The sequence below is a fragment of the Harpia harpyja genome, chromosome Z (genome assembly GCF_026419915.1).
Source record: "Harpia harpyja isolate bHarHar1 chromosome Z, bHarHar1 primary haplotype, whole genome shotgun sequence".
NCBI classification, from domain to species: Eukaryota; Metazoa; Chordata; class Aves; order Accipitriformes; family Accipitridae; genus Harpia; species Harpia harpyja.
In genome coordinates, this window is record NC_068969.1 from 28,472,154 (window position 1) to 28,498,938 (window position 26,785).

At 39.1% G+C, this 26,785-nt stretch overlaps 1 protein-coding gene across 3 annotated transcripts; it reads right to left on the reverse strand.

Annotated features, from left to right (window-relative positions):
* Window positions 1-1,826: 1,826 nt before the first annotated feature.
* Window positions 1,827-26,741, reverse strand: ARSK (arylsulfatase family member K). Of its 3 annotated transcripts, XM_052777796.1 has the most exons (9): window positions 26,442-26,576; window positions 25,330-25,536; window positions 21,119-21,248; window positions 18,905-19,064; window positions 12,090-12,372; window positions 8,745-8,916; window positions 7,103-7,327; window positions 3,863-4,087; window positions 1,827-3,777 (listed from the first exon to the last, which is right to left on the reverse strand). In XM_052777796.1, exons 3-9 carry the CDS (start codon window positions 21,186-21,188, stop codon window positions 3,503-3,505), a joined length of 1,410 nt encoding a protein of 469 aa, XP_052633756.1. In that variant the 5' UTR covers window positions 21,189-21,248; window positions 25,330-25,536; window positions 26,442-26,576; the 3' UTR covers window positions 1,827-3,502. The 3 variants fall into 3 exon arrangements, with proteins under 3 accessions (XP_052633756.1, XP_052633755.1, XP_052633758.1); XM_052777795.1 differs by lacking the exon at window positions 25,330-25,536 and having other exon boundaries at window positions 26,442-26,741; XM_052777798.1 differs by lacking the exon at window positions 26,442-26,576 and having other exon boundaries at window positions 25,330-25,571.
* Between the last annotated feature and the right edge of the window lie 44 nt (window positions 26,742-26,785).

Below are 26,785 nucleotides of genomic sequence, written 5' to 3' on the forward strand. Positions count from 1 at the left end.
GAGACAATATCCTGAGGATTCAGTAGTGTTAAGAATAAAATCATTGCCTCTTGTGTCTTTCATATAACACTCCTTTCAATCACTCTTGAACGTCGCTTCTTTCCTTCATCACCACATCATGCTGTTGATTCATACTCTGCTTCTGGCTCTCTAAAATCTCCTCCAGACGTGTCGGGCTTTTTGTTCTGCAAAACTGCAGCCCAGACAGTCCGTTGTCCGCCATTTTAGTATTGTTCCCTCTCCCTTTTATTTCGACCTTTAACTAATCCATGATGAAACTTACCTGATGATTGATTTCAGATCATTTTTCCAGCTAATGAAGACTACTTTGAATTTTAGCGTATCCTCAGCAGTGCTGATAGCTCTGCCAGGGTGCATTTTCTCACATTTCATAAGAAAAAAGAGCCTACTCCTCCTCCATTCAAATTACTTACTAAAAAAGTACCAAACAGTACTACATCAGATTCTTGCAGACCTTACTTGATCAGCCTTCCCACTTTTTCATTTCTGGTGTCTACTACTGAGTTTGATTTTGTACCTAACGTACAGTAGTTTTACTAGACTCTATTTCCGTAGCTGGTTTGAAATAAGATCAGATAGGCCACTGCCCAAGTGCATTTCAAAGTCTGGATTTCCCCACCGATTTTTGCCTTAGCAACTAGGCTAGTTATCCTGACAAAGGCAGCAGATGATTATTTTCATGTGATTTGTTGGCAAATTCGCAGTCTCTTACCTCTCCAGTGACCACAAGGACCTCGTATTTACAAAAATAATTCCCATTTTGGTTCATCAGGACAGTGGTACCTCTCCTGCCTTTGTAAGCACTTGAAGATAAGAAGGAAGGTTCAGAAGCTGATGAGGGCCAATGCCCTTGGTAGTCTCAGGTAAATCTCAAAAGGCCACATTGACCTGGCTACATCTAATAAATACCTTTGCACCTGCCGGCATTCCAGCCTGCCGCCTTCTCCCTTTCACTCCCCAGTGTCTCTTCAGTGTTAATACTGCGTAACTTGTTTCACATGTTTGAAAACCAGATTTTTTTCTTTGTTAGCCGGACAACCTTGCATGTTGCAAACCTCATTTGGTTTGTGTTACAATAATGCAGATGCATTAGCATAACTAAGATAAGGCAACTGAGTATGACCCCATTGTTAAATGTATCTGTTTTGGACTTAAATTAGCTCAGTTCTCTACCAACACAGGTAGATTGTTTATTGCAAACAGCGGCAGGAAGGCATTAGGCGGCTTTTGCCTTCTCTTTTTCTAACTTCAGAACAAAGGTTCACGCACAAATAAGGGACTTGCAAAAGTCAAAGTTCTGCTTTTAACAAACAAGCCAGTGTTTTCTTTTTAAATAGGCATTTTAGAAAGACCACATACAAAAAGAAGTATTAGACTAGACATACTGACTTACTTAGGATCTGATGACCATCTGCTACTGCTTGGCTCAACACGCCACAGAATCGCCTTGCAAGGGAGCATCCCTACCTCCTGACATTGTAACTCTGCTTTGCCAGCAGGCACATTCCTGGGGTTTCCTGCATTATCTGGAGACCTACCCCCGTGCACTGGGCTTCTTTGGACAGCCTGTGATACAAGAAGTTGATGCAAGGAATGACAGTAAGAAGTTTGTTTTTCCAATTTGTCTTTCCATTTCACAGAGTATCACAAACTGCACTTTAGTAAGCCTAACACTTACAAAGAACTACATCTTAAAAGCTTGTGTCTTTAAAGGAAGCACTGTCCACAGAACTGACAAAATACAATCTTCCCTAATAATTTCTTTAAACGTTCAGTCATTAAAAAAAGCACACACATAAAACACATCCAGTTCACCGTAATTTTATTTTACTATATTCTGTACAATGTACTACGTTCTGTCCAGACCTCTGGGAAGTGATCAATTTATTTATTCTTTTCACTCCTGAACAAGCGTTCGTACAGATGTATTTATTCTCTTTACTTACACACCTCGTTTACATTACACAGCTGTGTTTTTTGTTTAAATAGTTTCATCACTATCTGAACTCATTTTAGCAAGAATTATAATGACACGTGCTTGAAGTTTTTTTTAATTATTAATTTGTTCCTTGCCTACAAAAAAAAAAAAAAAAAAAGAAAAAATGCTACCACAGCAGTAAGTAGCACAAGGTTAGCCTTAATGTTCTATGAACACAAAAATGTAAAATAGCTAAAACATTCATAAGTATGTACCTAATTCTAGTGTGGTAAGTCCTTTACAAGATGCGTGTGGAGGGCTTAGCCATCAGAAAATACATGTATTTTTCATGTTTATTTTTACTAGCTTACTGCTACTGCTGAGTATTCCATTACAGATTCCAGAAAGCATTTAGGTATGAAGTATAATGTCACCCTGAATTGTTACTATAGCAGCAACAACTGTGCTCAAGAATATGCAAACGTAAGTGCTGCTACAATTATGTTTTTCCTTAGGCAGAGGAGTTAACTAGCTAAAACTTACCTTCTTCCAAAATTGCATTGTTTTTTAATAACAACCCTGGAAAAAAGTGAAATAGTATTTTTATGTTAATTTTCCCTGCAAACTTCAATTGTATCTCCTCTGTTCCTTTCATGTTCCAGTTCTCCACTCGTTGATGCGCATTAAAACATTTACCTGCAGAATCTAACTGCGTAATGGAGATTTATTCAAGCAGTTTTCATCTTCTGCCGTACAAATCACACCATCACTTTCCAGAGAACTTCTCTGCCCCCAGGTTTGGTCAGAGGGGTTTGTTTTGTTATTTTTTAATTTCTGACAGTGACCAGAGACTAGATTCCTCTTCAGTTCCACAGCTGTTCAATTAGTAGCCTATGCACATTATGAAATTTTAAACAGCAAGGAGTAGTAAGTACCAGATCCAAAAGCAAGAGATTAGAAGGCAGCTCTTGAAAAGATGGAGAGTCAATCATGCATAAAACAGGAATGCTGACATAGTAAGTACGTGAATAAACTGCATCTATGTTCAGACCAATACTAGTTGTTAACTTTTCAGATTGTATTTTAAACTCTATAGCTTCTCTAAGGTGGATGAATGTGTATTCGTTGCAGACTTAAAACCCGTCTTGATAGAAAGTTGGCTCCAGCACATTCCACTGTAATTGGTATTCTACTACAGTAAATTTTATAATCCTTGCTTTAGTCTGTCCTTAGAAATGGAAATTCCCGTTGAATTCTAATGCTTAATACTCTGCATTTTTGCAACCAGCTAAATATTCTGTACGTGCAATTAGTACTTATGTACTAACCTTCCTATGTATGCTTAGGTGTTACAGAATTATAACATGTAAAAATGTAGATTTGTTGTGCTGGCTAGCTATATAAAATGCTTCCGGCTTTCTAACACAAAGCAGTAATTGTTCGGGCATCTTTGCTTTCAATAGCTTATATAAGACAATAATTCTAACACTTGAAATACAGCATAATATTGAAATGCAGAATGTTTTCATATCCTCAGTCATATTAAATCTAGGTTGTTTTTATTTACTTACTTTGACTAAGCCACTTGTTAATTGCATTCTCGTATTTTTTGGGTTCCTTTAACCAGTCTTGATGCCACCTAAGGTTGGCAATAACATTTGAGTAATTCTGACCCAAACTTTGTTTCCACCTGATAAACTGTCTTTTGTTATACTCCTGAACAGAAGAAGAAACCTTTGGGTAGTTTACTATAGAGCGGAGTATTTTGTCCAAGGAATGTACAATTACTGGGAATTTTACTGCAACGTTTGTTAGCTCATCTGGATCGTCAGAAAGGTCTGGAACAAAGAAAAAGTCAGTTAAGAGCCAATTTGCATTTAATTAAATTAACTAGTCAGTTAAGACATAAAAGTTGTAACACACCAAACAGTTGTGGAAGTACTGAATGGCCATCTGAGTATGTGATATATTTCCATTTGTCAGTTCGAAGCATGTACGTGGAAGCATTCACATTGCATCCGTGGAACTCACTCAACACCCATGAGGGCCGAGGCCCTCTGGGTGACAATTCGTTTTCAGCCCTTCCACGTAGCAGCGGTATAAGAGAATATCCACTGAGGTTCTGCGGGACAGGAATTCTTGCTATATCTAGGCAAAGATATACAAAGTCAAAATGCTACTGCAGTTACTGTTAGCATCAGTAGGCTAAAAAAAGCCTAATGTAATGCTACAGGTTATCTGAACATAAATGCTATTACAATAATAAAACTTGCATTCCTAATTATTCTCCATCTAGAACACAGGAACCCCAAAATATGCAAATAATAATAAAAAAAAATCCTTAAGGAACTTTCCAAGGTCAGCTGCCCATCATCTTGATCAGAAGCAGTGCCAGCTATGTCTAAGTCAATCTTTAACAGATGTTAAAACCAATCGCGACAGCCTCCAGTGACGGGTGGGGTGTGCTTTTGGTTTTTTTAATCATGGTTTTATAACCCTTCCCTTCTGCTCTGACCACCTCAGGCAAGAGGAAGAGATTGTCATAGCATGAAAGGACCCTAAAAGCTCCATATCCAACATGGTCTAACCATTCGTTTCTTTGATCATAATGGTGCTAAGCTCCTACCTAGAATTCTTTATCACTGGATAACAAAACACTTTACAAAAGGTCACCATTATGGTTATCACCTATAACTGGTGGGGAAACGGAGGAACAGGGCCACTTGCTCCTCTGGAGATAAAGATGGTATCAGAGGTGGTATCAATACAGCGCACATATAGAAAACACTGGATAACTCTATAGGCTACTAGATGGCCCCTAGAAGATGCTGTAACTTGAATAAGCTCCTCAGTATCAACTTACATCACAAGTGTCTCTAGCTCCCAAAGATCAGGTCAATATTAAGCAGCTGCAAAGATCTCTCAGAGACATTCTGAAAAACATAGTTGAGAATCCCAAGGATGTCACCTAAACTTCAGCTTGTCCTAAACCCAGGGTATGACAGTACAGCTATTTTTAATCACCCTACTGAACGTAGCATATAGCCATTCAAAATTCAACACTTTGCATTTCACAGAGCACCGTGGTAGTATTTTATCTTGTGTTCTACACCAAGTGGTGATACTCAGTGCATGCAGATTGCCCATAGGTGACTTTTTCCTTCATCGGCATGTATCTTGCTTTTTCTCCTCCGGTTCTACAGCATATACACCTGTCATTAATCTGTAGTTCTTCCTCTAGTAAATAAAAAGGCCAGCATTTGACTAAGCACTAGTAAGACCTGTAACATGTAAACCCAGTAGCTTTCAGTGTGTGGGCTAAAAACTTGAACAAATACATACTACATTTGAACAAAAGAAAAAGGGATATAGGCCTTCCTCTTCTGTCATTCTAAACCAGTAATGCTATTAATTGCAGTAACTGCACTCTCCACATGCAAAGAATGCTCCAGGCTGGCACCTTCAGTAGCTCCTGCTTTTCCAACAGAGATCCAAAGATACTTCCATACAGACCAACAAAGCCAGTGCTGTCGGGAGGAAAGGTTATGCTACATCCTGTTAAAAAAATGGAAGAGCTGTTGCACTCCTGGCTGAGTTATCCGTTATCACACAGATTCTTCTGGAATCAAAACATCTGTACCACACTCGCTATAGGGTGCACCTAATCTCAAAGTCAGTAAAGGAGGAAGTACTGAGCAAAGCATTTGGATGGTGTCTTAAAGAGAGATTATTGCCTTGAGACAATGCAAAGCAAAGGGATTACATTTATCACGAAAAAGGAGTTGAAATCTCTTTCCTCACTAGTCAGCAGCAGCATGCAGCCTGAAGAGATAGTAGATGACAGAGATGATTCTTCATGCTTTCACATTCATCTTGATGTATGTGCCTTTTTTGACATTCAGATTACTGGGAAGGGGAACTGCCAGAACAGAAGGAAAGGACTTACAAACTCAAAGTTCTGGGAAGAAAAAAAAGGAGGAAAAGAACAAGAAGGAAGTATGTTAAACCACCTGACCAATTATGTTATTTGGGGAAAAGGCACAAAGAAGAAAAAAAAAAAGAGATTTTTAACTCTTTACATATGATACCACAACTTATATAAGAACCATACCTAATACAGATTACTTTATATATATAAAAGATTTGATATCAGAATTTGGAAGAGAAAGCTACTCAGATTATATCCTATTTTCAACTGGATAACTGGTTCAAAAGTTTTGCGAAGTAACAGGCAAATAAATACCTTCTGTTCCATTTTTAGAAAATCAGCTTAATACAGGAAAGGATTTTTCACTGGCATTTACTGCTAGAAGTACAGCTTTATCTACTGCTCCACGTTCTTTCAGGCAACTGCAGCATACACATGACACTTATTGAAGAGCAAGCTTTACAGACTACCTTGAAAAGGACATTTTTCTGATCGGTAGCCTAAAAGATCCCAGATGAAGCCTTGAACAGTGGTGCCACCTAAGGTTTAGTTCCAGTGAGATTCATCTCTTGCATGATTTATTAGAGGTAACTACTCAAAAATTCGCTCTTAAAAGTAATTTCCATCTGTGCGTAAGTGATTTGATGTCAGTCCTTTTTATTTGATTATCTGCCCCATAATGAATATTTGCATATCCAAGAAGGTAGGAATGGACATCCTTTATCGTATCTTATTATGCTTCCCCAGATCAATTGTATATTTCCTATACAAAGTCTTTATCACATTTTTTCAATGTGACCCTTCATAAAGGACATTCCTTTGCTAAGCTAATGAACCTGCTATGCTTTCAGGTTTTATCTCATCTCTGGATGCATTTACACTATAATTTCTATAGCAAACTGTTAGGTATGAAGGCTAGCAAGGATTACTCATATCTAAAACACATCTGATTGGTTTTTATCACCTTTTTTTTTTTAATAACAAATACTCCTACATATAATCATTCGCTCTAATTGTGTTGATGACAGAAACAGTAGTAAGGAACATCAACAGCTCCTTTATTTAATTTTTACATCCATTTTTTGCATTTTGTATTAAGCCCGTGTGTATGTTCCATAGATAAATTGTTGTCTCCTGTTATGTTAATACATTGCCTCACAAAGTGGAGACATAATACAAATGCATAATAATAGTAACTGGGAAAAAAAAATTTCATTTGAAATTACTGAACTCACCAAGCATAGTAGGATATATATCCACAAGAGACACCACATTTGGTATTTGCTGCTGTTCTTTTATGCCTGGCCCCAAAACTAAAAGAGGAACATGGGAACTTCCTTCATACATGCTCATTTTATAGAACTGCCGGTGTTCCATAGCAAGTTCTCCATGATCTGCAGTGAATATAACAATCGTTTTTTTAAGAAGCCCAGTATCTCTCAGAGCTGAAATAATCTCACCTGCAACAAGAAAAAGATACTGAAAAGGCTATGTTCACAATATTCCTTCCAACTTCTGTACCTGCAAAGCAGCATGCAAACCCTGAGGAACTGTAGTCGGAGGGTTGGAAATTCCTCTGCCACAGAAGGCAGAGGCCATAGCTTTCAGCCCAGAATAACATACAGTCGTCAGTGAGTTGCAGGGGTCTGCCTCCCAATGAAGTGTGGAAGGCACTGAACAACAACCATAAAAATTTCAAAAGGCAAGGATGCACCACAGGACAAGCTGCATTTTTGCTATTGTCACTTTTGTTTAATTTCTAGTATAACTAGTAATAGTTATTTCAACAGCAGTAAAACAGGTCAGCAGAAGTCCTGACATTAGATTTAGGGTGAAGGACTCTTGACAGTACCCACCTTACACATAATCAGTGGAAATTTCTCCTTCCTTTGCCTACATCCCCACAGAAGCCTCTTGCACTGACATTTGTGCAGTGAAGACAGGGCCAAAATCAATGAATTTGGTAATTAAGCAAAGCACTTACACATCTTTAATGTTAAAACAGAAAGATGATTCTTGCTTAAACAGACTAGTTAAAAACTTAAAATATGTTAACAAATCAAACCCCAGTGCAGTTACTTTGCAATACCTTCACTCCCTAAAACTGTCAGGCTCCCATTGATCTCTTTTTGTTCACAAAGTGTGGAAGAGTAATTCTGTGACTTTTAAATTACTTTATCATTCTAACATTGCTAAAAAGATTAGCTTATTTATTCCTGAATTTCATACTAGAATGCAAGGAAATTCTTGTTCTTTTATGGTCACTTTTCAAATTAAGAAATAAAATACTGTAAATGAAGACCAATTTGCATTTTAATTTTTATGTATGTAGACCTTACTGCAAACTAGGAAGAATTCTGAATGCCTAGTTATTTCTTTTTTTTCTTCTTAACTTTCAGTAATATGCTGCTGAGGAAGACTTCAAAGGTAACCTTATTGTTTAGTCTATGTATAACAGCTAACACGCAGTCTATGCATTTGAAATCAATCTCCAAGGAAACTGCTTATGCCCTAAAGTTTCTCTCTCCTTCCAGCTCTGCTTTGCTGGTCTGTCCCCTTCACAGATGTTTCCATTATTTCAGTTAGCACTTACTCAAAGAATATTTATTTTGTCTTGTACATGGGTCAAGCAACGCTTTGCTGCAGTTACTGGGCTTTTGCACAGTCTTTTGACTGGTAGTTGTGATTACTTTTCAGAGTGCTCTGAATTCACCTTGCAATAGCCTTAAAAGCTATCCAGTTATTTACAACATCCATGTGACTTACTCCCAGATCTGAATTGTGGTTTTGGTTTTTCTTCCAGAGGACCAGCCCCATCAGCATTTTCTTAAAAGTATCAGAACAAGAAAACCCACTGTATAATGAAACATTACCTACCCAGCATGGCATCTGTCTCTGCACACATAGCATAATAAAATGCTCTAATATTTCTCACTTCTTGCTTTGTAAACTCTCCTGTGCAATTCTTCGTGTAAGATGAGTAATAGTCTATTGGATGCATCTCTGAAAGAGAAGACCACTTGGGAATTTTAATAGCTTCGTAAGTTACCTAAAAGTAAGAGGAAATTAATGTTACTTTAGCAACTGAATTAAGCCATTTTTTAAAAAACATATTTAATTTAAAACGTTTTAGCACAAATTCACAGTTCTCCATTTGTGGTCCAGGAAACAGCAGCTGCTTATCTGTTACATGCTGCTGCTACCTTCCTCATGCTTCCCCTCTGCTTTCACAGGTACCAAGTCATTTTAAGAGAGCTATAAAAATCAGCTAGAAACTAAAGCTAGAAGCCAGAAATATATGCTTTACCAGCTGATGTCTTTTAAGAGAGATACCACAGAACAATCTTCTAGAACTGTATTCTAGAGCAAGTACAGAAGTATTGGCATAGTGTCTCATTAACTATAGGGTAACTATAAACCATATGTATCAAAAAGATCATAGTTATGTGAGCCTACAGAACAACATGGAAATTCACTTAGACTGGGAAGGTCTCCAGGACAGTGGATGACAAGCCTTGACATCTTGATACAAAGAATTCACTACATTAGTCCAACTTTCTAATACTTTTCTATTTGTTTCCACAGGTTTCGCTCCATTTTGTTATAAAGAAGTGTAAGATCAGCTTGAAACTAAAAAGTAGGAGCCAATCAATTACAAATAATGCTAGGTTTGTATATTCAAACTGGCATCCTTAGAGATACTGTGTGCTGCAGGACCAGCTTCAGAACCTCAACATTTGACATACACATTTAGCCTAGGCAGTCATTCTTGTAAGCTTCCCTTAAGTGCTGCATTTAACAGAGTTAATTACTTCTCCATTGTTGGCTTAAAGCACAAATTACCACAAAGCAGAGAAGATGTAATCTCAGTATGGAAAACTTAAGTTGATTAAATAATAAAACCACACCTGTTGCTCTCGTTTACCTCTGAAAATCTTCTCTAACTGAGCTGAGGCCTAGATAATGGCACAGCAACGCCAGTGCCTGTGCAGCACCTTCCCAGGGCTGCAGCCACAGCTCCCCTCCTGGGGTGGCCCCAAACACAGGCAGCACTGGTTCCTGATAACCTGAGACACTTATGGTCCAAGCAGCTCCATGCAGCACAAAAGCAATCAGACCAAAGTTGTCCCTAGAAGCATTACATCCCTGTTTATTGGTGTAGCAATTTAAGTGTCACCCTGCTGAACCCAATTTGGTTTTGCCCCGAGGGGCGGCATAGATAACAAAGAGCTATCTGGGGAGCTACTAGTGTGCTGCCTGTCTCTCGAGCACATGGTGTATCTTCGACCACCACTGCTGCTATGGCCATGTGTTCCAATACCCACAAGGTTCCAGTCAATATTCTCTCTTGAGTTATCTAGCAGATGTATTAACTCATCTAAACAGTTGGTAAGACGGCAAGAGTTCAAGTGCCCATAGGGATAAAACCTGGCTTTGTAATAGTCAAACAGGCATACCAAAACCTGAGTTTCCTTAGGCGCTGTAGAAATTAGGCTGCAAGAAGAAATCTTGGAAGATAAAATAATAGCAGACAACTGCTTCAGTCATCCTGTTGCTGAAGGTCTTTGGCTACATACAGTCACATTTCAGACTCCTCAAATGGCATTTAGTAGTTGCTTAAGATATAATGGGAGCAAAAAGTGTTCCTCTCCATCCACTATTTGTCAGAAGACTGAACCCTTTTCTACAGGAGTACAACCTAGTTTTTAAGGATTCACAAAATCATAATCCCTTTGTCTGTCGTAAATCATAACTAGGAAAGAAGCCACATGCCCTGAAAAAGTGCCAGCTTGTGCAAAATACAGGGGACCATCTCCCTAGCAACACAGGGTTTCACAAACATACCGTGTTGATACTCCGTTCTGTATTAGACCCCAGTAAACATATAATTTAATTCAAGTTCTTCATCTACGCCCTCAAAACTTCTTCATGAGATTGATCTCTGTCATTTTCAAAGACTGTTTCTTCCATGGCCAAAACAGATACATTCCAGAAGAATCAGTCAATGGCCCATAAATGGTACTATGTGGTTCACATAACTGAGTGTGTCTATGTAGTGGCGGAAAGGACCTCAGCAAACTATAGAGTTTAAGTACTCTGACTGGACTAAGGATGACAAAAATTTGTCAGAGATGTTATAACTCTGTCTGTGACTTGGAAAATGGTACCCCGACTTCCCAAGACATGTCTAACCTAGCAATTAGCACCTACAAAGTTTTCCTTAATATCCAAGCTAGATCTTGCTTTTTGCAAATGAAGGTTTTTTCCCCATGCTCTTCCTCTCCCCAGGAACTTCTCACCATTCCTAGAAGAAAAAACCCCACAACCCTCACTATTACAAAGTAATTCGCATCTCTCAACCTTCATTTGTATATCCTTTTTTCTAAGTCTTTGTATTTTTGTTGCACCTAGATAAAGAGATTTTGCAGTTCCCCAGTAGAAAAGGCCAAATGAGTTATAGAAATTGCATATGGGGTTTTTTGAAGTAAGCATAAAGCCTTTTCAAACCTAATTCTCAGTTCTTCAGCTGCAGAGAATCTTAATGCCTTTATGCAGTGAAAGCTGTTGTATCCCATTTATATTTTTATGACAGATAATGGCACCTGGAGACCACACAAGACAGAGAAAAAATATTTACTTCTTTGGAACGGAGTGCTGTCTGTTAGCTTTACACATATGGACATAATGGGACTCTTCTGCACTCTAAAGACATTGAAAAGCTACAGCAGCATGGAGAGAAGTTAACAGAAAAGAGAGACTTCTCCTGTGTCTTACTACTTCATGTTCTAGGTTCACATTGTAGAAAAAGTCAACCTCTCACTATAAAGCTCGGACAGAATGACTACATATAGCATCATTTGTAACAAGCACAATACAGAATGTTATAAACAATGAACTTCAGACCGTTACTGAAAAAAAATTACAGCCAAGTAGAGCAACAATGTCATTCTCTGTTTAATGTGTTTCTAGCTACTGAACTCCTAATTTCTTTATTGATTTAGTGACTACTGCTAGCAAACACTTTCCTACAACAGAGAGAAATTCTTCACTTCTATTTGCTTAGCCTTCAATCAGAAATCTAACATCTCATCCAGGTACCTTCTTACTGTGTACTGAAATATCAAAACTGGGTCTGACTTGAAAAATCACATGAGGAATAAAATACTGTTCATAATAAGTAAAGTTATAAATAAATTTATATTTAAACTTTATCTCACATACCTTTTCAAGCCAATAGGGAGATGTTAAAAATGTAGAGGATCCAAAATTTTCTCCCGCATAAGGTGATGGATATGGGTGTGGTAAATTTAGTCCCAAGTAAAGAACAAACGGTTGAGTAAGGTTAATGGCTTCTTCCTTTATCCAATTTACTGCTTTATCAGTATTCCGCCAATCTGCTTCCATCACTCTGACATGCTTCCTATCACCAGTAAGATTTACCATGGGTCTCCCTTCTTGCCGGAGCAGGAAGTCAACATCCCTAGTCCAAGCTTCCACACGGTTACTGAAAATATATACACAAGATACATACTCAGTGGAAAATGTTTTCTTAACTTTTCCTCCAAGTCAAAAGAATTCCTGAAGAACTTCCGCTATACTTGTAGCTGCAATCTATTTGTAATTTCTACATAAAGGAAAACTGTTACTCAATTAATCAATAGCTATTGTGCATCTATTTTATACTCAAAGGTTTAACCACTTTTTTCTGCTTCTGAATCTTCTTTCTTGTTTATTATAACTTCATATCAGAAGGGTCCTTCTCACATCTACAAAATAGTATTTAGAAATAGCATGTCCATCTTATTGACCCTGCTCCCCATTCTGGCATGGATTCACATACTATTTATGTGGTAAAGAGGGCCTTAGATTTTTGTTATTTGAAAAAGGCCCATGGGAAGTAAGTTGCCTGGAGAGGCTGCCTTTAGAAGCAATGTTCTGGTTTTGGATTGTACTGTTACAACATTTTAAAACACTATCACTTGGGACAAAAATCTGTAAGAGTGCTTTATCTTGTACAATTGCTTTTAATATAGTTGATAAATGCTATCAAGGAAAGGGAATAACAGAGGAGAAGGGTATAGAGAAAGCAAGAAGGGGAAGAAAAAGGCAACACTTTAATGATAAAATATTTTTGGAACAGATTTTCTAATATCATAACAATTGTTGCCTCTCTAAAACACTGAGAAATCTGACCTGCAGTTTCTTTGCAGAGTGAATGATACCACAACTGCCATAAGCAAGGGTTGGGAGGAAACAGCCCATTTAAGACCTTGACTAATCTTCATTTTGTTCATGGCAATTTCAATATAACCAAAGAAATTATAAAAGAAAATATGAAACTGCTCAAGGTTTGATCACGTACTTTCATCAAAACACAGCATTATTATTGTTTAAAGAGCATCTAACCAGTTTTGTCCCCATAGGAATTTCACCATTGCACTTTTAACCTCCAGAAAAACTATTCAGAATTATCTGTAACAACAATTTTGTTTATTGTTTCAAATTCTTGTTTAGACTCACACTTTCAAGGTAAACAGGCTGAAACAAATTACTTAGAAGAAATAAAGGTGGCATGTTTCATAAACATTAGAATGAAATGATGGTAAAGGGGTGTGTGGGGGTGTGTGTGTGGGGGGTGTCAAATTGCATCTAATGTCATAATACTGACTTATACAGAAAAAATTATTATGTAGGCCATAGGCCAGTCTGACTATCCAATCAGATTGAGGTCACGATCAAGTTAAAAAAACCAAAAACCAACCCCCCAAAACTCAAACAAAAAAAACCCCAAATCCCACTTCAGACCCTTTCCACATTCTGGAGCAACAATGGAGATGTTTTGACACATCCAGGAGGAAAACTAATTCTCAGGCAGAAGAGGAGAAACAGATACGCTGAAATAATATTCAGAAAGCCAGGTAGAAAGTTGAAAAAGGGGGCAATACTAGATTCAAATCTGGAATTTAAAAGGAAAGAGCAAGGACTTGACAGATGTTTAAAAGCTTCAGAAATTAATTCCAATTTTCAACACTTTCAATGCGAATGAAAGGGGACCCTATCTCCTTTGCCAGCAGATAGTACTCCAGCAATTGTAACAAACATAGAATGGAAAAAAACCTGATAAATGAAGGATGGGAATACAACAATGCAACATAGAAGATAAAGCTTAATGAACTACCATCATTATTAGCCCAAGTGAAAGTAATTACATGACCGTCAGTAGCTACATCTATTTTAAATTTTAAGTGAAGATGGCCACCAACATTCAAAAGGACATATGGCAGTCTTTTTGACAGGAAGCAGAGGCTTCATGTATTCAATAGTCCAGAGGCTGAAGATCCAGCTCTTTCTCTCTGCTAATATGTATTTCTTTGTATGCACCTCCTAGAAGTCCCCTTCTCAAATACCATTAATTCACAGCTATGAATAATTATGAGTAAGTCACATTCAGATAGATACTTAGTAGATTTCACTATGTATTTGTATTTTAAGATACATAAACTTCCACAGTTCCAGAGATGATTTGTGTTAGCAATGCACTATTTGCAATAGGTTAGGACAAAGCAGAATCAATTTGTGTCACACATCTTAAATGTTGCAGCAGAAAAGTTAACAATTCTTTTTTTATTAGGTAAATATGGGATCAGGGAACAGAGGTGGTTTTGTTGTTTAAAGAAACAACATACGTGCTTAAGAAAAGTTTCTAAAGAGATATTATTGCCTGCTAAATCTTGCGTGAGCTGAACTTTTCTATATCACTTCGCTAGTCTCCTCTTTTACAAGAAATTAAAACAGCAGGACATTTTCATTATTTCCACAATGAACAGGAACCTTTGTTGTAACTCTTCTACACTATAGATTACTTAATTGGCTACTTAGGGTTTTTAAATGTCTACACAGAAGCCATGCCAGGAACGAGATGTGCTTTCTTCTTTGACTGAAGAATTGTATTTGAAGTTTTCATTTTTTTTAATTAAAAACTGTGTAAACTGCCATTTTCAAATTCCTCTTGTGTAGGCATGGAAAGGCTGACTAACCGTGTGTTTATTTTCATTTATTCTCAACCCCTACCCACACTTACTCAAATAACAGTAAGGGCTTGAACCTGTTAAGTACAGATCTCAAACTCCCAGTGAAGGGAGAGTTAGAACAAATGTATCAAAAATTTGCAGCAGTTGGAAATGTAGGATAAAAGCCTAGAACAAAAGACAATTAAAGACTGCAACACCATAGACTTCACAGTATTTTTCTGTTATCTTTGAAGTGCCTAAGAATTCAGCCTCATGGGACCAAGAGCTATGCAAACATGATGTGATTATATGGCTACAACATAATTTCTGTTTGTGAGACTCGAACCCTGTCACTAAAGTAGATGAATCTATACATGGCAGAATGAGAAAATTAGAGTACATGACTGTAACTCTACTGATACTGGTGCTGCTACAGTTTTGCAAAACCCTGAATTGTCTTAATTTATTTCTCACCTGTGGAGACTTGTAACAATATTTAGAATGGTATCGATAGAACCATTCAAATGTGACAGTACCAGACAAAATAAGTATGAAAGGAAGGTTAAAGTAATGGCGTGCATTGACAGCAAGTAACATGAATGACATCAGCAGAACAGGTCAGTACCGAAGAAGGGGCTGTCTGTGTTTAGATCACCGTACAGATGACTTGTCAGCAGCACCCTGATAGCAGGATGGCAACCAGGTCCTTGTGCACTCTGTGTGCCATTCCTCTTCCTGTTAGTCCAACAGAAGAACAGAATACAGTAAGATAGCCACAATAAGGAAACAAAAAGGGTATTTTCCTAATGTTTCTGAAGACTGAAGTAAGCAAGATTTCAAGGCAAAGTATCACACTATAGCAGCTTTTCACTCCTAAAGATTGTAAAACACCTATGCAAAATGCCATTTCATCATTGCCAGTGAACAGAAAAATAGGGAAGACCTCATCAGATAACATCCCTTGCCCTATCACATGCCAGCAAACCTGTTCAGACTACTTGAACATGAATCTTAGTGAGTATGGTTGTGGGTATGAAATTGTGAGTTGGCAGAGTTTACCAACTTAGAAAGTTAAGCAACATAAAAATTATGTTCCTCTTCTACATAGTCTCACTTTAAGGTTTTCTTTGCATTAATTCCTACACAATAACATTTATTTGAGAACTAAGGACCACCTGTTTGTTCAGCTTTGCACTCCCCATGAGAAGGCCTTTGTACAGAAGCCAGAATTCACCTACGGTCTTCAGCTCAGGCAAATGAAAGCAAGGCTTCTGTAATCCAGACATTTATACGCAACGAACCTTTTTTTCAGTGCCACCTTCGTGTTCCAGTTAACATAGGAACAGCCAGGAACTTCTGGAATTACTTAGAACTGCCCTTCTTTAAACCTGGAGTGACTTCAGATTAGAGATAAACAGTTTCAATGTTATAAAACATTTCTTCTATCTCAGTGAAGAGTAGGGTGAGTGCATATTATATACTATTTAGACAATGCCGAATTTTCTCTGCACAGAAGTGATTCGGAAGAAAAGTATAAGGGTCTGTATAATACTGCAAGTAATTTTTATTTCTCAGAGTAATTTTAATTTACTGAAAATCTATTCTAAAAATGCTTAAGAATGATGCACACACAGAATCATTTCTGTCTTGCTTCATTACATAAAACAAAATCTCTTCTTAAAGAATGGTCTGTTACTGGCACTTTACAGTATGCTGTTAACACTATGCTCTTTTGAAAAGTGTGAATGTCTGAGGCAGTCACAACAAACCATGTCTACACTACAATAATACAAACATCTGTAAGCATTCATCTTAGTGTTCAGTTGTTTCTTGCCAGAGAGGAAATTTTCCCAACATTTATATAAGCAAGCACAAAGAATCAGAATAATACTACAGCAGATAACTTTTTAGTATGTTGTACAAGTAATTGTCTCTTACTGGGAAAAAAAAAAGTTTTAAGAATAAGGCAGAATAATGCAGCCTTCAGAAAAAAAAAATTCAAAGCATAAGACCAGAGGTTGAACACCAATCTGTTCATAGTTAGAAGCTAAGTTACTGAGAAGAGCTGGAGAGAGAGACAAGAGAGAAGCATCAGTAGTACACAAATATGTACACTGTCGGGTAAAGTTAAGTAAACATGAAGTTTTTGCTGTATGTCTGTATTTGAATAATCTTTTACTTCCAATGTAGAACTGGTACATGAAAGAATGGAAAAAAGCTTTCTTTTCTTTTTTGACAGTCTTAAACTGGAGAGGAAATTATTGCTTTGGCCAGATTCTGAAGTGGATACTATTTATAAAGTATTCTGTAGATAAAAAGCAGTGTGTATGTGTCACATAATATTAACTACTAATGTGACCTTTCAACTTGATTGCTCATTTTAGTGAGGGAAGTGAGGACATTTTAAGTGACTCTAACCTGTTTAATATCAAATAAAAAGCTACTCTTTATTTCAACAACAGACATCATTATTAATCAGTGCATCTTCATAAAAACTACACAGAAGGAAGACACTGTATTTTGTTCCAACTGTCCACATGCATTATGCTTATTATTTTTTGAACATAATGCAATTCGTCTCTAAATGTTTAAGTATTTTTTATAAATTGCTGTAATTCTAGTCACATTTTTTTTATAAGAAAGCTTTACAGCATAGGAAGTACAGCTGTATTGGGTTTGTGTGGCAAGGTTTTGGTAACATGGGGGCGACGGGTCGCTTCCTTGAGAAGCTGCTAGAAGCTTCCCCCATGTCCAGTGGAGCCAACGCCCGCCGGCTCCAAGACGGACCCACTGCTGGCCAAGGCCAAGCCCACCAGTGACAGTGGTAGTGCCTCTGGGATAACAGATTTAAGAAGGGGGGGGAAAAAGCTGTGCAACAGCAACTTCAGCCAGAGAGAGGAGTGAGAATATATAAGAGAAACAGCTGAGTGAGAATATATAAGAGAAACAGCCCTTCAGACCCCCAGGTCAGCGCAGAATGAGGGGGAGGAGATGCTCCAGGCACCGGAGCAGAGATTCCCCTGCAGCCTGTGGGCAAGACCATGGTGAGGCAGGCTGTCCCCCTGCAGCCCAGGGAGGTCCACAGTGGAGCAGATCTCCACCTGCAGCCCGGGGAGGACCCCACGCCAGAGCAGGGGAAGAGTGAGGAGTCCTCCCCCTGAGGAGGAAGGAGCGGCAGAGACAAGGCATGATGAACTGACCCCAACCCCCATTCCCTGTCCCCCCTGCGCTGCTGAGGGGGAGGAGGTGGAGGAAATCGGGGGTGGAGTTGAACCCAGGAAGAGAGGGGTGGGGGGAAGGTGTTTTAAGATTTGGGTTTATTTCTCATTACCCTACTCTGATTTGATCGGTAATAAATTAAACTAATTTTCCCCAAGTTGAGTCTGTTCTGCCTCTGAGGGTAATGGGTGAGTGATCTCTCCCTGTCCTTATCTTGACCCACGAGCCTTTTGTTGTATTTTCTCTCCCCTGTCCAGCTGAGGGGGGGAATGATAGAGCAGCTTTGGTGGGACCCTGGCATCCCACTGGGGTTAACCCACCATAACAGCAAAAGTCCGTGAAAACATATGGCCTTCAAAAAAACCCAAACACCTCACGTTTTGTGATGGTAGATTTAATATTCAAGGATTATCAAATATGTTTCTTTGTTCTGCCTTTCCTACACTGCTAGTATAATGAAGCCCGGAAGTCTCAAGGCAAGGCAAAAATGGTTTATGAATTTCACTTAGGGAGCAATACCAATGATGAATTTCACTTAGGGAGCAATACCAATGATGAAAAATAATCTTCATTCATGTTGGGCAAAATCAGTCTTGATATTCCAGCTACAGGTAAAAGCCAAAAGTGCATATGCGTGGGATACGCTTGCTTCTGCAGAAAGTTGCAGGACAGAACCCTGCCAGGTTCCTAACAAAATTTCTTTCAAATTAAAGCTACTACCATTTCAGTCAGAGACAGAAACCATTTGCCAGACCATTACATGATTAATTCACTCCCATCCATTTCATAGCAGGAAAATCTGATTACCTTACTGAATGATGTCCGGAAGTATAGTCCAATTTCCCATACTTTTGTGTGTGGTAGCCATGCTTCTGCATGAGATCCATCCACGTTACATAATCTGGATCTAGACCTTTGAAGTTATTCCAAGACTCTGTTAAATGAGTGAAAAGACCACTCCACATAGCTGCGGAAAAAAAAAAAAAAAAAAAGAGAGAGAGAGAGAGAGAGTTTTTGACAAGTAAATGGTACTTCCTGTCTAAAGTTGAATATACTTGAGAAGGGATCAATCTTCTCATTATTTTAGAGGTAAAAAAAAATCCACATTGTGATCCAACAGAGCAGGGAATACAAGGTATTACTCTTCCAAATCTTATTTTCATCATCAATACATTTATAACACATCATAACAACATGTATTAAAATAATCCCCCAAATCGCAGGAGAAGGTCCCATCTTTCCAGGTGCTGTGCAATCATTAAATCAAGGTTTTCTGCAGATCAGGAAATGTTCTTTCTGATTGCAGAAGGAAAATGCCATGGTAATACAGATGCTGATGAAGCAGTCATGTATTTACATGTGTTCCAGAGTATTATCTCCCCTTACTTCAGTTATATTTTAATGTGAATTTAAAGTGAAGTATGTTTGTGGAGGGAATTAGAGTACATCATTTTTATAAATACTATATGCCCTCAGTTTTATCCTTTTTAGGTAATCTACTTCACTACCAGCTGTAGAAACGAAGCGATATTATTAAAGAAGAGGCCAAGAAGAAATGAAACCAAGGAAAGACTTGCAAAGGAACTATAAGGAAAGTTTTTATTAGCTAATTACTCTGTTTCTTTGCAGCTTGTCGAGAATTGTTCAGTCTTCCCAATGTGAATTTAAAGTCAAAGGGAGTCCTAAAACGAAACTAAGCTGTTCTATAAGCAATGGAAATACCCTGTAAGCACAGTGTGTCAACCCCAACCCCATACCATGGCAATACTCCCACTTTCCCCACCCCAAACTCCTCCTTCCCACCATCTCTTCTATTATCATCCCTGACACCTCCACAATAGATGTACCCTCAGTTCCTTGCAGGTCTCCAAGCTACTGGCTAAACAAGAGGTGTCCCACTGGTTCAGAGCTGCACTTGTGATGACTGACCAGTGGTCATGATGATGTTGATGGACCACCTAACACGCTAAACAGAGTTGATGAATTGTTGAATTCATCATGCAGCCTCTTCCTCACCAGGAGCACTATCTGCTCTTTTCACAAAAATTCTTAAAATTAAATAACCTAACACAAGGTTATCAATCTCGGCAACAAAGACTGGCTGAAAGACTCAAAAATCAAGAAAACAAGACTGATGGCATGTCCATGTAATCTCACTTAAAACGTGACCTTGAGAAACAGAAAAGGGGACTACGTTATCGATATATGGAATACTAAACACTAACACTAAATTTGACGGCCTGTGTCTGCTGCAGTCAGTTCAGGTTGCTTCTTCCAACGTATGCTTGAAAGAAAGGGGCATCTCCCTTTCAGCTATAGATGAAATTTCATTTACATCACGTCTGGAGGGTCTTTGCAACAATCGAAAAGGCTAGAAATGTTTTAAGATGCAACCTTTGATTCAAGACTATAGCTTCGTTCTAACTTCCCAGCAAATTCTGCATGTGTGAAATTGAACACAGGACAATGATTGCAGCAAGTAAAGAAAAATACTGTAGTATTCAATTAAAGCTATTTAAGGATACATTATGTATTTAACAGAGTGTTTGGAATAAATGTCATCAGAAGGCAATGCTAACAGACACTGATTTATTCAGCTGTTATTATTTAATATTTTTTCCTGAGAACAGTAAAGAGATTTATTAATTTTGTATTGGGAAGGGAGAGTAGTTCTGAATGCAGCTTCAGCACTGCAGCAGACAAACTGACAATTTCCCTACAAATCCTGAAGATTTTTAAAAAATACTGAAGCTTCAGTGGAGTTTGCAAAAGGATTTGGGAGCTCATACACAGCTGGAAAAAGGAGAACAAAAAAAATTTACAGAAGAAGCACAAGCAACAGAAAAGAGAAACAGATCAAACATGAGAATACTGTATAAATTCAGATACAAACTAAAAAAATGGGTCTTATTGAAAAACAAAACAAATCCCCCCCAATTAAATCCTTTTAAATTTCCCATCATTACCACATATTTAAATTGACATGTGCAAGTATTTATCTGATGTTTTACTTGGTCCTACCTGCACGCGAAGGACAACAAATTGGAGAATTGGTATAGGCATTGAGAAAGACAGTGCCGTATCTTTTCATAAAATTTATGAAAGGCAAATCCACAGTCTGATTTCCTGGATAAAATGTCAAGCGTCCATCCTGCAATCAAACAGAGAAAACCAGTATATAAACAGCATTAACCCAAACTATTGGCTGCATTAATTCACAGATTTGTTACTTTGAACTTGTATTACTCAAATGTTGCCAATTCTATTCAGGCATGGAAAATAAAGTGTTGAGAAGCTTTAATTGGATCAATATAAAATGGATTACTTATGAAAAAGTGTAATGTAAAAGATAACTGGACTTCTTCACAGTAAAATTACTTCTTTTCTACCCCTGTACATATTCTAATCTCCAAATTTTGCAGGAGTAGGGTCCCACCATGAGGCATTCAACAGGGGTAGGTATGGTGAATGATAAAAAGGAGTCAGTCTGAATCCCGGTGTAGACGTGTGCACTGGTACACATTTCTGTGAAACCAGAACTGATCTCTCATCCTTTTCCTCCTTTTAACAGTTCATCCACACCACATTTCTGTGAAACTTATTTTAAACTATGGACTGGAAAAGTGATCAGAAAGCTGAAGGAAGGCTATTCTCCCACTGAAATGCCATCTCCAATGGTTCCCTTCTGATACTTTATTGATCCTTCATTTTATCTATTTCTTTAGCTAGAGTTTTTAACCAGTAATTTAAAAAAGACCCCAAATTTTGCATCGGTACTTTTACTGTACAAAATTATGATGATGTGAAACCAGGTTTCATGTAGACTGCCCTGTTTCAGGTCACTGTCTTTTCCTGTCACTTTTATGTCTTTCCTTGGTTCAGTAAGATGTCTCAACTCAGCCCCAGCCTTACTGGTCAGCTCTTTGATGAAGACTGTTGACATTGAATCTGCACAGTTTTAACAGATCTCCCAATCAGAGACATTACTCAGATGCCTACCTCTAAGTAGCCCTCCTCTAGACTTGTGACAGAAGCAGAAACACCTTAAAGGATGGGTAGCTTAGAAGCTGTGTTTTGCACAGCATTAGTTTGCAAGAGCATGTAAGCAGGCAGACAAGAAGGCCAGAAGAGTGCACTGAAGTCCAGTTACAAATTCACCAGCTACTGGCTCTTTTGTTCCAAAGACAACGTACAAATTACCACATCAGCCTCTGCACAATAAATGCCAGTGTGCAAATTCTTACCGCTAATCCATATACGGGCAACAGACCATCCTACCAAGTTACTTTATATTATTTTTATTAAGTGAGAATAGTTCCTACATGAGAAACCACAAGAGAAACCACAGCAAAACAGCTGGTATGCGATTGCTTGCATCCCTGCAGTAACTTTGTGTCCTCATGCAGCCTACCAGCATCAGCAGCCTACAAGAAATGCTTTCCACGCCACACACTGAGCAAGCCTCATTTGGCAGAGTGGGTTCTGGGTATCTGCTGAAGCTAACAGTCATCATTACATGACATTAAGTACGAAATGGCACTGTAGCTTTTACTGTAATTTTTTTGTTATGTGGGAAATCTTGAAAACAATTATTTAGTGAGATACTACCTCTTCAGCAGAAAATATTCAATGAATGACCACTTTGCTCCTGCTGAATCATAACCAAAAATCAGCAGATATGACCAATGGTGAATCACTGGAGTTTTATTCAACTAATAAAAACTCCGCGACTGCTTCAGATGGAGACCTCTGATCATCTACTTCAAAATGTGAACAACATGTACAGTCTCAAGGGATGCAGGACCAAGGCCTTACCTTCTGTAAAATTTCACCTTTAATTAATAGTACATTTGAAACGGGTACAAACACTTATCAGACATCTGAGTCACAGTGAAAACTCCCAGGGATAACAGATAACGCTATTAGTTTAGAACAAAACAGGTAGATGTATGCATCAGTTCTGAGAACTGCTAGCCTCTAGAGTTTTTAATTAAGAAAATCCATTTTTCTTGAAAGACTGCATTTGTTTCAAAAATAACTGTTTGAAACAAACACTGTATTTAACATAATATTCTCCTGTATGAAACATTAGACGAGCTTACATGGAAAGAACAATAGCTTCCTTCTGTCTTCAGCTTTTCAAGAATACAGATCAGGCAATGTAAGACCCCCTATCAATTTCCTACTATGCTGTTTCTGCACATTAGCAGATATGTTTCCAAATTTTCACTTTAGTTTTAATAGTTGAATTTTCTGGAGTAATTTGTGAGAGGACAAAAAAATCCAACATCAAAAATAAGTGAGAGCAAACCTGAAGAATTTACAGTCTGTGTTACTACTGCTTCCATTACATGATTCCCCAGGGGTAGGCACTAATCATCCAAGTGAGAATTTACAAAGAATAGTACACATAGTCAGATTTTGCAGGGTTTCAGAAAGAACCCAGAAAACAGAGTTAAGCAGAGCATAATTTTGCTCCACAGCAGGAAATAATTCTTTCAAATTACTGAAATATTTTAAGATTACAATTATTCTGTCATTGTTTAAAGTATTTTAAACATGAGCACTTCATTACCTCACTAAGCCACCCAGCCATTGTTCATATACTAAGTCCACAGAGACGAACGTCATTTTCTTCACTCTTTAGAGTTTAAGCCAGGGACGGCATGCAGAAGAAGACAATTACCTCCATTTGTTTTGTGGCAGAAAATGCTATTGGATAACATGGCACTGTAGAAAGAATCACTTCATTTGGCACCAGTACAGCTAACTGTGGCGTCCCAGCACCACACTGCAGTGGACAACTACACAGTAAACCTGGCCACTGGAGGTCAGAATATGATAAAAGACTGATCCCCTAATTTTGTACTCTACTACAAATGACTAGAACAAGCATTCAGTAGAACAAACAGGAAATAAAGCTGTAATCTGCAATTTGAACTTGAAAGGAACTTTGGGCTGAAAGTGCTCTTTAGAAAGTACATGACTGATGTGTCACCCTGTCAACAACATATTCACAAGTTTCTCCAACCAAGATATTGTTTGTTTGAACAGCTGGAGACAAGAGTTCATTCTTTTGATACTGGACAGACAGGTGACGTGTCTATTCAGTGAAAGAAGCTGCTTTAACAGGCTGAGAAGGTGAAAGCTCTACAGCTATTTCTGGAAATCCGCTCTCCAAGAACTGTGTAGGACTTGAGGGTTTTGGTGTACCTGCGGCAATACAATTATTCTGAGTAACACAAGCAAGCACATTTGATCCAGGAACTTGGCCTGCATTGCAAGCAAGCCCTGTGAGAAGCGCAGCAGTTAATGTGTCGCAACAGCAGAAAGCTGGCTGTTCAAGCAAGAGGTCACTGCTCTGGATGCCAGACACAGTCCAGCATCACCGAGAAGAAGATTTTTGTCACACTTGACAAAACAGGTGCGAGTCTTTCATAGACAGCATCACCCACAACAAAGGCAGGCATACTTTCAGATGAAAGCCCATACCTTTCAACAGGCTGCAGGACTGAAGCTTTTTTTTCCAGAAAAACTGTTAGTTTGACAGTACCCAACTCTTCCTGTTCTCTACTAGCAATGTAACCAAAATGGTTCATCTATTTCTGCCGTCAAATCCACCTCATAAAAAACTTATGCAACACGATGATTCTTTTAATGTATTCTTCTTCCTGTGCACTATGCAAATACGATACTTTTGAGAAACAGCATCTTGTTCTCAATTGTTTTTGTAAGAACATCACAAACATCTGGGGTTTTGTCTTTCCTTTTTGTAAGGGTTACCCCACTAATCCCTTTAAGATAGTCCTGAGAATCTTCCTGTTTACAGGACGGCATACGGCAGCTTTACTAAGATTTGTCCACAGCTTCTGCTAGCATCTGGAGACAAACTGGCCATTGACAAACTCCCAGAACCTAAAATACTATAAATTTGGTATTTTATTGGTAAATAATATTTTTAGTAAAAGCTGAAAATTTGGAGAAAAAGTCTCATCTACAAAAAACACTCATTGATTTGAAATGTTAAGACAGATGATATTCTCAAAATAAAATAAACAAAGAATAGAGTCAGAGGAAGGGAAGTAAATAAGAAGCTATTGCTTTATCTTTGAAATCACAGCAAATGTACTTTAAGAAAGGGTTTGAAGAAGGATAATATCTCTTTACCAAATATTTAGGAAGAATTCATCCCAAGAATGACAGGCAGCAGGCAAGAAGTCAAGTGCTCTTACCTGTGCTGTCAAGGATGGAATTCTGAAGATGACTGGGAGCCTTGTGTTGATTTCTCAACAGTGAATGAGAAGTGCTGAGTTGTGAAAGTCCTTGGAAGTAATACCATGGAGAATATCTTTAACAGGAAGGAGAGCTCAGATGAGGGAGAGAAACCAAGGCTTTCCCCTTTCTCAGAATAAAACCTTCATAAAAGCATTTCCAGTATGCTGGGTGGGCAGATAGAAGCATGGTGAGAAAAGGGTGAAAAATGTGCTGTCTTTAGCTGTAAGCAAGGAAATAAACTTAGTATTTATGAATGGAAAAAAAAAAATCTTATCTACCTGTCTGGGGGTTAAAACAAATGTTATCAATAAATCACTTCAATAAAGCCACTAGAAATTTATAAAAACATACTTACTGCTTCCTTCATCCATTTAGCTGTTGCTACTCATCTGACAAGCTTATTGTAATATTTGTTACACCTAATAAAAGTCCGAGTAAGTCAATACATGATGCCCAACAGCTTAACTCAGTCATTTCACCTGTGATTAGAGAAATTCTCCATCCCATCTGTCATGGGGACCTAATGTTCTTAGGATTTACAATGGCAAGAATAACAGAGTTCAGTGACCTTCCTTTTTGCTCTTCAAGCCAAGAGAAAAGCATTCATTTTAGACCCCAGGTCTGTTCCATTAATTGCTGCCCTGCCCTGTGGCCCCTTCTGCCGTGCCAAGCTGTGCGTACCACAGCTGACTGCGGGAACCACCTACCCATAAAGTTTCTGACAACTGCAACGCACCTGATGAAAACCCGTAGCACCCTCCTGGGAAGAAAGCCGAGCTCGGTTTAGAATACGAGCGGTACCTAGTACCTCAGCGAGGCGGGAGGCCTGCCCTCCCCGTCCCAAGCAAGCCCTCCATCCCGTGGAGGTGGTGGAGAATAAAAACCAGCCCTATTTTCGCAGGCCTGTGGCTGTAGCCAGGGCAAAGCCAGGGAAAGTCCTCGCCGCCACATCCTCGGGGATCCCGGCCAGGGACCGCCGAGGCAGCCCCCGCCGCTCGCCCGCCTTCCCTCACCCCTGCGGCGGCCCGGCCCCGCGGCCCCGGGCTGCCGCCCTGCCCCAGACACTCACCAAGGAGTCGCAGGCCACCAGCACCACGCTGGGCCGGGGCTGGTCCCCGGGGGCGGCGGGCCGGGGCCTCGCCCCCGCCCAAGGCGCGGCGGCCATGAGGAGCAACGCCAGCCCGGCCCGCCCCAGCGGCCCGCCGCCCCGCATCGCTCCGCCGCCGTGACCCGGCCCCTCTCCCGGAGATAGGCAAGCGGCAACCCCGACAGCCGATCCGGCCGCCCGGCGGAACCCCGGCCGCACCAGAGGACTCGCCGCCGCGGCAGCTGCCCAGCCGCCCGCTCCACCTCAGCGCCGCGGACTACAGCTCCCAGCGTGCCCCGGGGAGGGGGCGGGCGGACTACGACTCC